This window comes from Dendrobates tinctorius, unplaced genomic scaffold (assembly GCF_039654945.1).
Source record: "Dendrobates tinctorius isolate UK_male_01 unplaced genomic scaffold, ASM3965494v1 ptg000046l, whole genome shotgun sequence".
In the NCBI taxonomy this organism is placed as follows: Eukaryota; Metazoa; Chordata; class Amphibia; order Anura; family Dendrobatidae; genus Dendrobates; species Dendrobates tinctorius.
The window spans coordinates 79,860,063-79,875,508 of NW_027361714.1; the positions used below are offsets into that span (position 1 = coordinate 79,860,063).

General features: G+C 48.2%; 1 protein-coding gene across 5 annotated transcripts in view; it reads right to left on the minus strand.

Annotated features, from left to right (window-relative positions):
* ARMC2 (armadillo repeat containing 2) overlaps positions 1-15,446 on the minus strand; it is a 286,378-nt gene that overhangs the window by 133,759 nt on the left and 137,173 nt on the right. For all 5 annotated transcript variants that reach the window (XM_073576046.1, XM_073576045.1, XM_073576050.1 and 2 more), the window contains one exon: positions 11,198-11,366. In XM_073576046.1, the coding sequence (XP_073432147.1) occupies positions 11,198-11,366 (169 nt within the window). The remainder of the gene's footprint in view (positions 1-11,197; positions 11,367-15,446) is intronic.

Here is a 15,446-nt window from a genome sequence, read left to right on the forward strand (position 1 = left end):
TGCCGCGCGACTTGGCGGGGGATTCAAATCCTGCGTGGCAACGCTCATTGGCTCAGCAGGCGGAGTGGGGGATTTGAATCCCGCGCCACTCATTGGCTGAGCGCTGATTGGCGGGGGATATGAATCCCGGCTGCCACATCGGAATACCCATAACTTGGGTGTTCCAATATGGCGGTTGGCGTAGTTCTGGCCACGGTGGATGGTGGGATAGTGACACAATCGCCGGAAGCTGTGACAGAGCCGATTGGCAATTATATATATAAATATATATACAGTATATATACACTGGGTGCAGAATTATTAGGCAAATGAGTATTTTGATCATCCTTTTTATACATGTTGTCCTACTCCAAGCTGTATAGGCTTGAAAGCCAACTGCCAATTATGTAAATCAGGTGATTTGCATCTCTGTAATGAGGAGGGGTGTGGTCTAATGACATCAACACCCTATATAAGGCGTGCTTAATTATTAGGCAACTTCCTTTCCTTTGGCAAAATGGGTCCGAAGAAAGATTTGACGGACTCTGAAAAGTCAAAAATTGTGAGATGTCTTGCAGAGGGATGCAGCAGTCTTGAAATTGCCAAACTTTTGAACAATCAAGCGTTTCATTGCAAATATCCAACAGGGTCGCAAGAAGCGTGTTGATAAAAAAAGGTGCAAAATAACTGCCCATGAATAGAGGAAAATCAAGCGTGAAGCTGCCAAGGTGCCATTTGCCACCAGTTTTGCCATATTTCAGAGCTGCAATATTACTGGATTATCAAAAAGCTCAAGGTGTGCCATACTCAGGGACATGGCCAAGCTAAGGAAGGCTAAAAACGACCACCTTTCAACAAGAAACATAAGACAAAACGTCAAGACTGGGCCAAGAAATATCTTAAGACTGATTTTTCTAAGGTTTTATGGACTTATGAAATGAGAGTGACTCTTGATTGGCCAGATGGATGGGCCCAAGGCTGGATCAGTAAAGGGTAGAGAGCTCCACTCCGACTCAGACGCCAGCAAGGTGGAGGTGGGGTACTGGTATGGGCTGGTATCATCAAAGATGAACTTGTGGGACCTTTTCGTGTTGAGAATAGAGTGAAGCTCAACTCCCAGACCTACTGGCAGTTTCTGGAAGACACCTTCTTCAACCAGTGGTACAGGAAGAAGTCGGTATCGTTCAAGAAAAACATGATTTTCATGCAGGACAAGGCTCCATCACATGCATCCAAATACTCCACAACGTGGCTGCCCAGTAAAGGTCTAAAAGAAGAAAAAATAATGACATGGCCCCCTTGTTCACCTGATCTGAACCCCATAGAGAACCTGTGGTCCCTCATAAAATGTGAGATCTACAGGGAGTGAAAACATTACATCTCTCCGAACAGTGTCTGGGAGGCTGTGGTGGCTGCGTCACGCAATGTTGATCGTAAACAGATCAAGCAACTGACAGAATCTATGGATGGAAGGCTTTTGAGTGTCATTGTAAAGAAAGGTGGCTATATTGGTCACTGATTTTTTTTGTTTTGTTTTTGAATGTCAGAAAAAAGGATTTTTGTGAGTACTCACCGTAAAATCCTTTTCTCCGAGACGCTCATTGGGGGACACAGAGACTGTGGGTGTATGTTACTGCCGTCTGGAGGCTGACACTAGGCATACAAAAAACAAGTTAGCTCCTCCTCCGCCGCATACACCCTCGCCCCGATAGTGGGCGGAAACCAGTTTAGTGCAAAAGCAGTAGGAGAACATAACAATAAATTAGCCTTAACGCGGAAAATCATATGTCTGAAGAAGGACCACCCTACATTAAAAAAGGAATTTATAGTAATTAAATAAACAAGAGCCAACTGGCTATCAGGGTGGGTGCTGTGTCCCCCAATGAGAGTCTCAGAGAAAAGAATTTTACGGTGAGTACTCACAAAAATCCATGTTTCTCCTTCGTCTCATTGGGGACACAGAGACTGTGGGACGTCCTAAAGCAGTCCCTGGGTGGGAGGACCACTCACCGATCCAAGCCGCATGCCCTCCTGTTTAAAAGTGTGCCACTGATGCTTGGAGAATTTTCCTACCCAGGCTCGCATCCGACGAGGCCCGAGTATGCACACTGTAATGCTTACAAAAAGTGTGCAGGCTGGACCAGGTTGCTGCTTTGCATACCTGCTCTGCCGAAGCCTGGTGCCGAAGCGCCCAAGAGGCGCCCACTGCCCGAGTAGAGTGCGCCCCTATCCCTATTGGAATCGGTACACCTCTAATACGGTAAGCCTCCTGAATAGTAAGGCGAATCCACCTGGCTATGGTCGATCGTGAGGCTGTGAGACCCTTCCTGCGCCCTTCGGGAATCACAAACAACGAGTCCGTCTGGCGAAAAGGTGCTGTCCTTGACACGTACCTCCTGAGAGCTCTTACCAGATCTAAAGAGTGGAGCACCCTTTCCACTCTGTGTACTGGCGCTGGACAAAACGAAGGCAGAACAATGTCCTCATTAATATGGAAAGAGGACACGACCTTCGGCAGAAAAGGTGGCGGTGGTCTAAGGACTACTTTATCCTTAAAAAACGTCAGAAAAGGAGCTCTGCAAGATAACGCTCCTAACTCCGAGACCCACCTACAGGAAGTTATGGCTACCAAGAATACAGCCTTCCTGGAGAGATATGATAATGAAATTTCCTGTAACGGTTCAAACGGAGCCTCCTGCAGGACACTCAGGACCAGGTTAAGGTCCCAGGCGTCTATGGGTGCTCTATAGGGGGGAACTAAATGAGAGACCCCTTGAATGAACGTCCTGACCTGCATATTGGTAGCGATCTTTCGCTGAAAAAGGACCGACAAGGCCGATATCTGCCTCCTAAGGGAACTCGGCGCCAACCCTGCGTCTTGTCCGGACTGCAGAAAAACCAGGATGTTGGGGACCGAAAAGGATAATGGCGCCACTCCGTGTTCTCGACACCAATGAAAGAAAACTTTCCAAGTGTTATGATAAATTCTCGCCGAGGTCGGCTTCCGGGCGCTAACCATTGTAGCCACCACTTCACGCCCAAAACCCGCCTGGTCAGAATCCAAGATTCAATGGCCATGCCGTCAAAGCCAGGGCCCCTAAGTTCGGGTGGCAGATCGGCCCCTGAGACAGTAAGTCTGGTCGTTCCGGTAGACGCCAAGGCACGTCTGCGAGGAGCTGCACTAGATCCGCGTACCATACTCGCTGGGGCCAGTCTGGGGCCAGCAAAATTGCCGGGACCCCCTCTGTCTTGATCTTTCTGATGACCCTCGGGAGAAGTGGCAGTGGGGGAAACAGGTATGGGAGCCACAACTGGTTCCACGGTAGGACCAACGCATCCACTGCGATTGCTCGCGGGTCCTGAGACCGAGCGACAAATGTGCCCACCTTGGCGTTCTCCCTGGACACCATCAGATCCACGTCTGGAGTCCCCCACCATTGGCAAATCTGCTGGAAGACCTCGGGGTGAAGGGACCATTCCCCGGCCGCGACGCCCTGCCGGCTTAGGAAATCTGCTGCCCAATTTTCCACACCTGGTATGTGAACTGCTGATATTACCGAGTGGTGCCTCTCGACCCAATGGAGTACATGCTCTATCTCGCGCATGGTTGCCCTGCTGCGCGTGCCTCCCTGGTGATTCACGTACGCCACTGCCGTGGCGTTGTCTGACTGAACCCGGACTGGGTGTCTTGCTAGCAAGTGCTGAAAACGCTGCAGTGCCAACCGCACCGCTCGAATCTCCAACAGGTTGATCGGAAGACGAGCCTCCTGAGGCGACCATTGCCCCTAGGCCGTGTGATGTCGGAAGATTGCCCCCCAACCGAAAAGACTCGCATCGGTCGTGATCACCAACCATTGATCTGGGGGAAAGGGCTTCCCCTGACGAAGAGAGGAGTCGCGTGTCCACCATTGAAGTGCCCGTCGAACCTGAGAGGGCAACCTGCACTGATGATCGAGGGAGAACGGACTCCCGTCCCAAGCTGCTAAGAGAGCATGCTGCAGGGGACGGAGATGAAATTGAGCAAACGGAATTGCTTCCATCGCCGCCACCATCCTTCCTAGAACCCTCATCCCGAACCGGATAGTGTGAGGGCCCGGTTGTTGAAGACTTCGGACTCCCTGCCGGAGCGCCCGAGCCTTGTCCTGAGGGAGAATTACCAACCCTCGGGAAGTGTCGAAAATCATCCATAGGAACAGAATCCTCTGAGCTGGGGTAAGGGATGACTTCTTCCCGTTGATCAACCATCCTAGGCGAGATAGGGTATCCAGTGTAATGCTGACATTCTCCTCGCATGCCCGAAAGGACGGCCCCTTTAATAAGAGGTCGTCTAAGTACGGCAAAACCACTATGCCCCGAGAATGTAGAATGGCCATGATGACAGCCATCACTTTCGTGACTATCCTGGGGGCCGTGGCCAACCCGAAAGGTAGGGCCACAAATTGGAAATGCCGGCCATCGATTGCAAACCGAAGGAACCTCTGATGCGGGGGAAAATAGGGATGTGCAGGTAGGCATTCTGGACATCGATCGAGGCCAAATATTCTCCGTGCTCCATGGACGATATGACCGACCGGAGAGATTCCATGCGAAAACGCCTGACCCTGATGAACCTGTTCAGGAGCTTTAAGTCCAGAACCGGCCTTACTGTTCCGTCCTTTTTGGGGACTGCGAACAGATTGGAATAAAATCCTTGGGTTTTTTCGCACTCTGGTACAGGGACAATGACCCCGTTGCGCTGCAGCACCTCGATGGCCCCTAGCAATGCCTCTGCCCGGGATTCCATTTTGGGAAGCCGGGAAAGAAAAAATCGTCTTGGCGGATCCTTGACAAATTCTATTTTGTACCCAGAACACACTAATTTTGCCACCCATGCGTCGCGCGCCACCGCGACCCAGATGCGGCAGAACCTGCGCAGACGTCCGCCTACTCTGCTGTCCTCGGGTACTAGATGCCTCGAGTCATTTCGCTGAGGGCCTCTGGGACCTGGCCCCCCTTGATTTGGGCGGGCGGACCCGCATCCTACCCAGCGGGTTGGTTCTATACGTGACCTGACGCTCTTTGTCTTGGCCATAGCGAGCTGGGGCGGAGGTACTGGCCGCTGCCATCCACCCGGGGGTGCGAAATGCACGAAAGCGCGCCTGAGGTTGACGAAAAGGCGGTCTAATCTTCTGTTGTGGAAGGAAGCTGCTTTTTCCCCTGTAGCATCTGAAATGAGCTTGTCTAATTTCTCCCCAAACAGCCGATTACCCTGAAAAGGCAGGGAAGTCAAAGACTTCTTAGAAATCGAATCAGCCCGCCATAATCTTAACCACAAGGCTCTCCTAATGGCGACTGCATTTGCTGCCGCTAGTGCCGCGCCATTAGCCGCATCCAAGGATGCATTAATTAAATAGTCACCCGCCATCACGATCTGACTTGCTATCTCAGCCACTTCCATCGGCAAATCTCTATCCTGTAGGACCTTATTCAAAGAATCTGGCTTTGGCTACCCACGTTGCCGCAAAAGAAGGAAAGAGCGCTGATCCCGATGCCTCATACACTGAGCGAGCTAAACCTTCTATGAGTCGATCCGTGGGGTCCTTAATGGAAGAACCACTAGGAACTGACAACAAGGACCTTGAGGCCAGGCGTGACACTGGGGGATCCACTACCGGAGATTTCGCCCATTTCTTACAGAGCTCTGATGCGAACGGATATCTCGTTTCCAGCGTTTTTTGTCCTGAAAAACGTTTGTCTGGACGTTCCCTGTGCCGCTGCACTATGTCCTCAAACTCAGGATGAGTGCTAAACACTCTATGTGGTCTCCTGGTCTTCTTAAAGGATACCTTATGACCTGCGGTTAGGGAGACATCATCCTCAATACCCAGAGTCTGATTGACTGCTTCAATAAGACTGTCTACCGTCTCCCGGTACCCCGGGGTATCCAGGTCCAAGGACTCTTCCCAGTCATCACCTGAACTCTGCTCGCTCCCAGAAAATGGTGACGGTGAGCGAGATGCTGCACTCACGGATGCTGAGGCACCGGAGGGGCCTGGAGACGCAGTATGGGCTCTTTTCCTGTGCGTCTGCCTAGAGAGTGTGCGGCCCCTGCAGGCCGGAGGCTCTTGTGAGGTGGATGACCCCTCCCAAACAGGTGAGCCGTCGTCTCTACCCCTATCCGGGGCCTGAAGGGTCTCAATCGCCTTCGTGAGCGAAACCATGGACCGAGAGAGTGATAACGCCCATTCTGGGGGATCCAGACCCCTGGGCTCTGTCGCAGGGTAGGGCTCCTGGGCGCGTTCAGAGTCGCAGGCTTCACATAACTTAATAGTCTGCGCTTGTGGGAACATAACCCCACAGGAAACGCATGCGGCATAAAGGAACGTGTGCGTTTTTCCTTTTCCAGACATACTGCTGGCGTAGGCCACACAAAAAATTCTTTTAAGGTTCGGGGGGGGGGGGGAGGAGGAGGAGGGTAACCCTGTAGTGCCTTAGTGTGGCTCCGGGACGGGGTCACACTTACCCGCTCCTGCGTGTCTCTCCCCGTGCTTCTGCAGTTCGCCTGCCTCACTCCTGGTAAGCTGCGATTCTTCTGTTATTGCGGCCTACCCTGCCTTGCCGCCGGGGCCTCAATTTTATCCGGCGCCCACCCTGGTGATGGGGGGGCGGCGCCGGAAATGATGTCATGCCCAGGGCGGAGCTTCCGCCCGCGGCCAAGGCCGAAGCCGCGGGCTAAATTTAGAGACGGGCCGCCCGCTTAGCATGCTGGCGGACCGCTACCTCGGCCGTCTGACTCCCCATGCCCGGCCTGGTGATGGGGGGGCGGTGCCGGAAATGACATTGCGCCCAGGGCGGAACCAAGTGGGCGTACCGGCTCTAATTTAGCCCGCGGCTTCGGCCTGGGCCGCGGGCTAAATTAGAGCCGGTACGCCCACTTGGTACGCCGGCGGACCGCTACCTCGGCCATGCCGGCTGGCAGCTCCCCCCACTTCTCCCGGACCGCGCCAGTACCCGGAGGGAGGCGCGAACCAGGTTAGAGGAGCGGAGGGAGGGAGGGAGAAAGAGAAGGAAGGGGGGGAAGCGTGTGCGTTTTTCCCCATCTAACTACCCGGGCTATTGTCTCCCCCAGCCGAATAGCTGCTCCTCCGCCCCAGACTTCCCCGGCTGCAAAAACGCTGCACAGGATACGCGGAGGCGATACTCAACGCGTGCTCGCCCGTTGTTGGTTTGGGGAGATCGGACCCTTTCTATAGGATCCGTCGCCCCTGTCTCATCTTCATGGTAAACTAGAAAAAAATAGCCTGGAGAGATCCAGACAGCGTGTGCCTCCATAAGACACTAAGCAAAAAACTGGTTTCCGCCCGCTATCGAGGCGAGGGTGTATGCGGCGGAGGAGGAGCTAACTTGTTTTTTGTATGCCTAGTGTCAGCCTCCAGACGGCAGTAGCATACACCCACAGTCTCTGTGTCCCCCAATGAGACGAAGGAGAAATGTTTATTTCTAAATTTTGTGTTGCTCTATTGGTTTACCTGGTGAAAATAAACAAGTAAGATGGGTATATATTTGGCTTTTATTAAGTTGCCTAATAATTCTGCACTATAATAGTTACCTGCACAAACAGATATCCTCCTAAGATAGCCAAATCTAAAAAAAACCCACTCCAACTTCCAAAAATATTAAGCTTTGATATCTATGAGTCTTTTGGGTTGATTGAGAACATAGTTGTTATTCAATAATAAAAAGAATCCTCTCAAATACAACTTGCCTAATAATTCTGCACACGGTGCATATATATATATATATATATATATATATATGATTTTCAGCCCATTTTTTTGGGCTGAAAGTCCCCCTCTCGGCTTATACACGAGTCATATACCTGGGGGTCAGCGGGGGAGGGGGGGCAGGTATGTCACAGATCATACTCACCCGTCCTGGCACTCTCTGCAGCCCCCTCGCTTCTCCACTGTCTCCCTTCCTGCCTTCAGCCATCACGTGGTACCGCTCATTAAACTCATGAATATGCGCATATTCATGAGTGGTAATGAGCGGTATCACGTGACTGCTAAAGGCAGGAAGGGAGACAGTGGAGAAGCGAGACTGCAGAGAGTGCCAGGACGGTGAGTATAGCGATATTCACCTGTCCTCGTTCCCACGCTGCTCACCGCTGTCTGCTGCTTCCTGTGTCCGTGATGTTTAGCCAGCAGGGGGCGCGGTGACGGGGTTAGTGGTCGCCGCGCCCTCTGCTGGCTGAACAGTCACTGACAGAGGACGCGCAGACAGTGGTGAGCAGTGATGGACCCCGGACAGGTGAATATCACAGGTGCCGGGTCCTGAGCAGGAAAGGTGAGTATGGCATTTTTTTTTTGCAGCAGCATATCGGGGCATAATATATTGGGCAGCACATGGGGCATATTCTATGGAGCAGCATATGGGGGCATAATCGATGGAGCAGCATATGGGGGCATAATCTATGGAGCATCTTATGGGGGAATAACCTTTATGGAGCATTATATGGGGCATATTATTCTATGGAGCATCTTATGGGGCCATAATTAACCTTTGTGCACCATTATATGGGGTGTATTTTGTATGGAGCATTATATGGGGCTCCTGAGTCAATATGCATATTCAAAAGCATTTAACCTATTGATGTCTCAATTAATTTTATTTTTATTGGTATCTATTTTTATTTTTGAAATTTACCAGTAGCTGCTGCATTTTCCACCCTAGGCTTATACACAAGTCAATAAGTTTTCCCAGTTTTTTGTGGCAAAATTAGGGGGGGTCGCTTATACACGGGTCGGCTTAAACACGAGTATATACGGTATATATATATATATATATATATATATATATATATTTATATTTACATAAAGTGGCATGTAAAAGTTTAGGAATTGGACACCCTTGATCAAAATTACAGAGAAAGTGTGCATATATACACACTTTTTCTGTAATTGATCTGTGTACATTCCAAAGACCTTTTATTACCACTAGAGGTCTGTCTAGCCAACTAAGAGCTTTAACAAAGTTTATGGATTTAAACATTTCTAGCTTGTGAATCTGTAGGCAATTGTACATGGAAACTTCCAGATGTGATTAGGAAATGTTACATAATCAGCATGATTTTGTAATGTAAAGACATGGCTGTAATGGTGCTGTAATACTGATTAAAGCGAACCTGTCACTTGTTTTGGCCACTATAAGATGCGGCCAGTGCCTTTCAGGGCTTATCTACAGCATTCTACATCTATATCTATATATTCTATACATCATCTTCCAGGAAAGATGCAGGCTCAACTTGTGAGCCCGCATCAAAGTCAGGGAGCTGGAATAGGACGTACCAGTAAGGCTGGTTTCACATTAGCGTTTTTTAGCGCAACGCATTGTGCATGTCCATGCGCATGCGCCCCTATGTTTAACATGGGGGCGCATGGTCTAGCGTTTGCATGCGTTCATATGCGTTTTTTTGTAGTGTGCGCCTAGGCGCGCTAGACGCAACCTGTTGCATTTTTGGGTCCGCCCAACGGCACACTTGCGCACGGAATGCGACAAAATAACACATTACATTCTATGGGAACGCAGGCATGCGCATGGACATGCGCACACCTGCGTTTAAAATCGCATGCGTTTTAACATGGCTAGAAACTGGTTAAAACACATGCGCCTAATAAACGCAAACGCATGCAAAACGCATGATGCGTTTTTTGCATGCGTTTCTATTGCGCACGAAGCGCAGAGCTAAAAAAACGCTAATGTGAAAGTAGCCTAAGTCATATGTCGGTAAGGTGCTAGTAACCATTAATGTAGAAGTTTTCAGCTAATTAGATTTCTGCGCACAGGAGCCGGACTGTAGAGTAGGACTTCTCCTCCCAGTCTGTAATTTCTGGCCTCACTTCAAACATAGAAGGCAAGTCACTGTAAAATCGGTGACCTGTGATTCCAATAGAGGGGGCAGGTCATTTACAGACCAGAGGCAGGCGGAGGAAACGGGCAATCACAGACAGGGAGGAGATGACCAAATGTACAGTACAGGAAGTCGAGACGCCAATTGGGTGTGCTCAGTTAGAGTCTTTGTTCACATTGTATTACATAAAGTAAAAGAAAATGTGAAAAAAGTAAAAAAAAAAATGTGAAAAAAGTGAGTGAAAAGATATGGAAAACATATGTTAGGGAAGGTGGAAAATCATATGAAAAGTAAAATAAAACAGAACAAATGTGTGTTCATTTACTTTTTAAAATAAAAAAATGTACGTATTATAATATAATGTAATACAGAAAGGGAGGAGAAAAAAAGAATAAAAAAATTGCAAGTATTTGATGGTGTGATCCGAACTTAAGATCCCAGATTAATGCCCGGTATGTGGAAACCATAGGCTGGAGCTAAACAGGATTTTGTAGTTGTATAGGAGGTTTTAGAAAGATGCTGAAATATAGGGTTGTAGAATATCAAAAAAGATTGGGATGTAATGTTCCTCAGTGTTTTATATTGGGAGGGTCAAGGGGGGAAATGAATTGTACTGAATGAGAAAAAGAGACAGTAGGGAATCTTCACTTTCTAAAGATAACACTGTGAATTATTATTGTAAGGCGAATATGAGGGAAAATGTGGCCGTTGAATAAAACATTCTTTACAGACCAGTGGATCGGGTACATTAACATTGTATGGCGACAAAGGATAGTATTCCTGGCCACCACTTGCCTGGAGCCCACCCAAACTAAGAAGAACCACGCCCATACTCCAGACAAGTTATTTTTTCTTATTTTCGCCTCCCTTTCGACATCACATTATAATACATAAATTTGTTACTACAAAAAGTAAATAAACTGACTGTGAATAAAAAGTGAATAAAACTGACGGTGAACACAGCCAATGGGAGGATCTTGGACGCATTTTAAATATTTAAACCCCCTATTGTTTCTCAGTGTTACTGGTACTTTTGTCTCAAAAAAAAAATTTCTGTTGCCAGAAACTTTTTGTTTATTTTTTTTTATTGAAGGAGCTGTGTAATTTTTTGTATTTTTATTTTTAGCTGGAGGGAGTTCACGCTCTATAACCACTCAGATCTGACGTTACTATTTACCATGGAATCTATCAGGTTAATGGGCAGGATTAGAGATAACCATAACCCCAACCATTACAGTTGTTGATCCCAATCGGGATCCTGTGATGAAGAGTACAACATTTGCTAAAAATAACACAATATAAAACAAAAATAATTTTCTGAACACAAACCGGCTCTTCTTGTTATTTTGTGCAGGTGATAGCTCTTCAGCTCTTCCTTGTCCTTCTGGGTGAATGTAAATGTTGTAGTCAAGATGGGCTGCGAGGTTATTTAGGGAAAGGGATGTTATGTCTTCTTCAGACGGATCCTCCTTCATAACTGAGATGTTCAAATTCTTTCCTGTATGGATAAACATTAAAACATTTTAAAATAAAGATTTACCAAGTCAACTACATTTAACCCCATGCAAGGCAAGCGACTACTGTATTACATAGCCAACACCCACCTGTAACTGGCGCTTTCAGAGTATGCTCCAGATATGTTAATTTAACCCCTTAGATGTTATGTTTTATAGGGCATGAGGCATCTAAGCGGTTAGACAGAAAGGGGAGTCCTGACCTTAGCTGGGAAGTGCTAATAATTATCTCATGCCTAGGAACGGCTCTGTAAGGCTGGTTTCACATTAGCGCTTTTTAAGCGCACGCACGGCCGGGGGTAGCTCCGCTCCCGAGCCGGCTCTCTGCCCGGCGTGCCCGCCCCTTGCTTGTAGCGCCGCCTCCTAGCGCACAGCGGCGCCTGCGATCGGCGCACCCTATCTTTAGCATAGGGTGCGCAGATCGTGCGCAGGCCGTGCGCTAGTTGCGCTTTGACCTGCGCTGCGCACTTTTGACGGTGCGCCGAGCACGCCGAAATCCGAAAAGTTTGATTTTGGAGCGCACGGCGCACCGTCAAAAGTGCGCAGCGCAGGTCAAAGCGCAACTAGCGCACGGCCTGCGCACGATCTGCGCACCCTATGCTAAAGATAGGGTGCGCCGATCGCAGGCGCCGCTGTGCGCTAGGAGGCGGCGCTACAAGCAAGGGGCGGGCACGCCGGGCAGAGAGCCGGCTCGGGGGCGGAGCTACCCCCGGCCGTGCGTGCGCTTAAAAAGCGCTAATGTGAAACCAGCCTAAGATTAACAACCTGGACTCTAGAACAATGCTTGTAGCAAACAAATTTGCATTGCTGGTCAATTTCGCTCAAGTTGCCTAATGGGTTTAAAAGTTTTTTTTTTCACGAACAAAAGCTGACTTTAATCAATAGCTTTTGTAATAATAATAATTTATACAAATGGATATGATTAACCCCTTACTGCCATTGGACGTTATAGTACGTCCAGTGGCAGTACCCCCGCACTTTGAAGAGGGCTCCGGCGGTGAGTCCGCATCAAAGCCGGGACAAGTCAGCTGTTTTGAATAGCTGACATGTGCCCACAATAGGAGCGAGTGGAATCGCGATCCCCCTGCACCTATTAACTAGTTAAATGCCATTGTCAAACACTAACAGCGGCATTTAACGCGCGCTTCCGGCCATCGGACGGAAATACGCGCACCGCTGACCCCCCCCCCCGTCATGTGATCGGCGTGGTCGGCGCTCATAGCAATGCTGTCATTCTGCTACATAGAGGCGATCTGAGCATCGCCTCTATGTAGCAGAGCCAATCAAGCTATGGCAGCTTCTAGCCTCCCATGGAGCCTATTGAAGCATGCCAAAAGTAAAAAAAAAAAATGTTTTTAAAAATATCAAAAAATAAAAATCACCCCCTTACGCCCCATTCAAAATAAAACAAACAAAAAATCACACATACACATATTAGGTATCACCGCATTCAGAATCGCCCAATCTATCAATAAAAAAAAGTTTTAACCTGATAGCTAAACGGCGTAGTGAGAAAAAAAATCGAAACGCCAGAATTATGTTTTTTTGGTCGCCGTGACATTGCATTAAAATGCAGTAACGGGCGATCAAAAGAACATATCTGCACAAAAGTGGAATCATTAAAAACGTCAGCTCGACACGCAAAAAATACAAAAAATAAGCCCTCACCCAACCTGAGATCACATTAAATGGAGACGCTATGGGTCTCTGAAAAGCCGGATTACTTACCGGTAATGCTCTTTTAATGAGTCCACGACAGCACCCACTGGAGGTATCGGATCCGCCCATTTGGAACAGGAAACCCTACAGGAAAGATAAAAGGGGCGGTCCGCCTTTCCTCCTCAGTTTTACGTTTCAGAGTACCAGAAGGACCGCCAAGGATTAGGCAATGTTCTCTTATTTTAACATCTTTCTTATCCATTATTTGGTTAATATACTTTAACTATTGATATCTTTAGGGGGGGAAGTGAGCGGGTGCTGTCGTGGACTCATTAAAAGAGCATTACCGGTAAGTAATCCGGCTTTTTACTCTTCGCCACGACAGCACCCACTGGAGAGATTCCAGAGACCATCACCTGGGTGGGACCACCGTGCCAAGGATAGTCCTGCCAAAGCTTAAGTCAGAGGTGGATGAAAGATCAAGTCTGTAGTGCTTATAGAAGGTAGAAGGGGATGACCAAACTGCCGCCTTACATATAGTTTCAATCGGAACATCTCCCTTTCCGCCCAAGAGGTTGCCATTGCCCTGGTGGAATGCGCCCTGATGTTCCCTGGAGGATCTTCGTTTTTTGCGGAGTAGGCTAAACGAATGGCCTCTCTGATCCACCGGGAAATGGTGCTCTTCGTGACTCCATACCCCTTCTTACAGCCCTGAAATGAAACAAATAGGGCCCTGCTCTGCCTCCAACTGTTGGACCTCTCAATACATTTTAGGACAGTTCTTTTGACGTCCAGAGTATGGAACTTCTGCTCTTCCGGAGTAGAGGGATTTTTATAGAAGGTTGGGAGGAGTATCTCCTGAGATCTATGGTATTTTGTTGCCACTTTTGGCAGGTAGGCAGGGTCTGGTTTTAATACTAATCTGTCTTGGTATTCTTGGAAAAAAGGTGGATCTATTGACAAGGCCTGAATATCACCCACTCTTCTAGCTGAGGTCAGTGATACTAAGAGGGCCATTTTAAGTGCTAAGTATTTGAAGGGTATTGTGTCGATCGGCTCAAAGGGGTCTACCGTTAGGGCGTCTAAGACCAGATTTAGATCCCATGTAGGGACGGAGGGTATGTGGATTGGAGCTATTCGTTCACATGCTGTAATAAAACGAGTTATCCACTTGTTGCCTGCTATATTATGGCCATATAGTGCTCCTAATGCCGATATTTGTACTCTCAGTGTGTTTACTGCTAAGCCTAAGTCTTTCCCCTTCTGCAGAAATTCCAAGATTGGGATTATCGGAACTTCTGTTGTATGAGGTACTGTATGGAATTGAAGAAATTTTTTCCATATTCTAGTGTAAATTTGGGTTGTGGACTGTTTTCTACTTTGTAGTAGTGTAGTAATTAAGGACTCCGAGAATCCTCTTGTCCTCAATAACTGCCTCTCAAATTCCACGCCGTCAAGTGCAAGCTGAGCACTTGAGGGTGGAAAAAGGGGCCTTGGGAGAGTAGATTGGCAGTCGGAAGGATCCAAGGATCTGTTATCGACATAATCTGCAGCCACGAAAACCACAGTCTTTTTGGCCAGAACGGTGCTATTAAGATTATTCTTGCTCTGTCGTCTCTGATCTTCCGAATTACTTGAGGTAGGAGGATCAATGGAGGGAACGCATACGCTAGGTTGAAATTCCATGGAACTAGAAAGGCGTCCAGTATGTTTGGGTGATCTGACGGAGATAGGGAGGCAAAAGTTTTTATCTGCCTGTTCTCTCTTGTGGCGAAAAGATCCACCTCGGGTTGTCCCCATGCGGCTACTATGTCCCTGAAGACCTTCCGATTGAGGCACCACTCTCCTTGTCGTAGAGTGTGACGGCTTAGGAAGTCTGCCTTTTGATTGCTCTCGCCTCTTATATGAAGGGCCGAGAGGGACAAAAAATAGTTTTCTGCTAAGTTTAAAATTCTTGCCGCTGAAGACATCAGAGTCTCTGATCGAGTTCCTCCTTGTCTGTTTATATATGCCACTGTGGTGGTATTGTCCGACAGGATCCTTACATGCTTCTGTTGGAGCTGCGGAAGGAAGTTGTATAGAGCATAGAACACTGCAGTCAGTTCTTTTAAATTAGATGAGTAATCACATTCCTCTTTACTCCACCTTCCCTGATAAAACCCATTCTCCATGTGGGCTCCCCAGCCCTGGGGACTGGCATCGGTGGTTACGATACAGGATGGAACTATAACCCATGGAACTCCTGAACATAAATGATCATCGTCTAACCACCACTCTAGGGAAGTCAAGACTTCTTGTGACAGGGTTATTTTGCTCTGTAAATGACCACTATGTCGCTTATCCTCCTGGAGGATCTGGTGTTGTAGCGTACGGACATGGTACTGGGCCCACCGGACTGCCGGGGT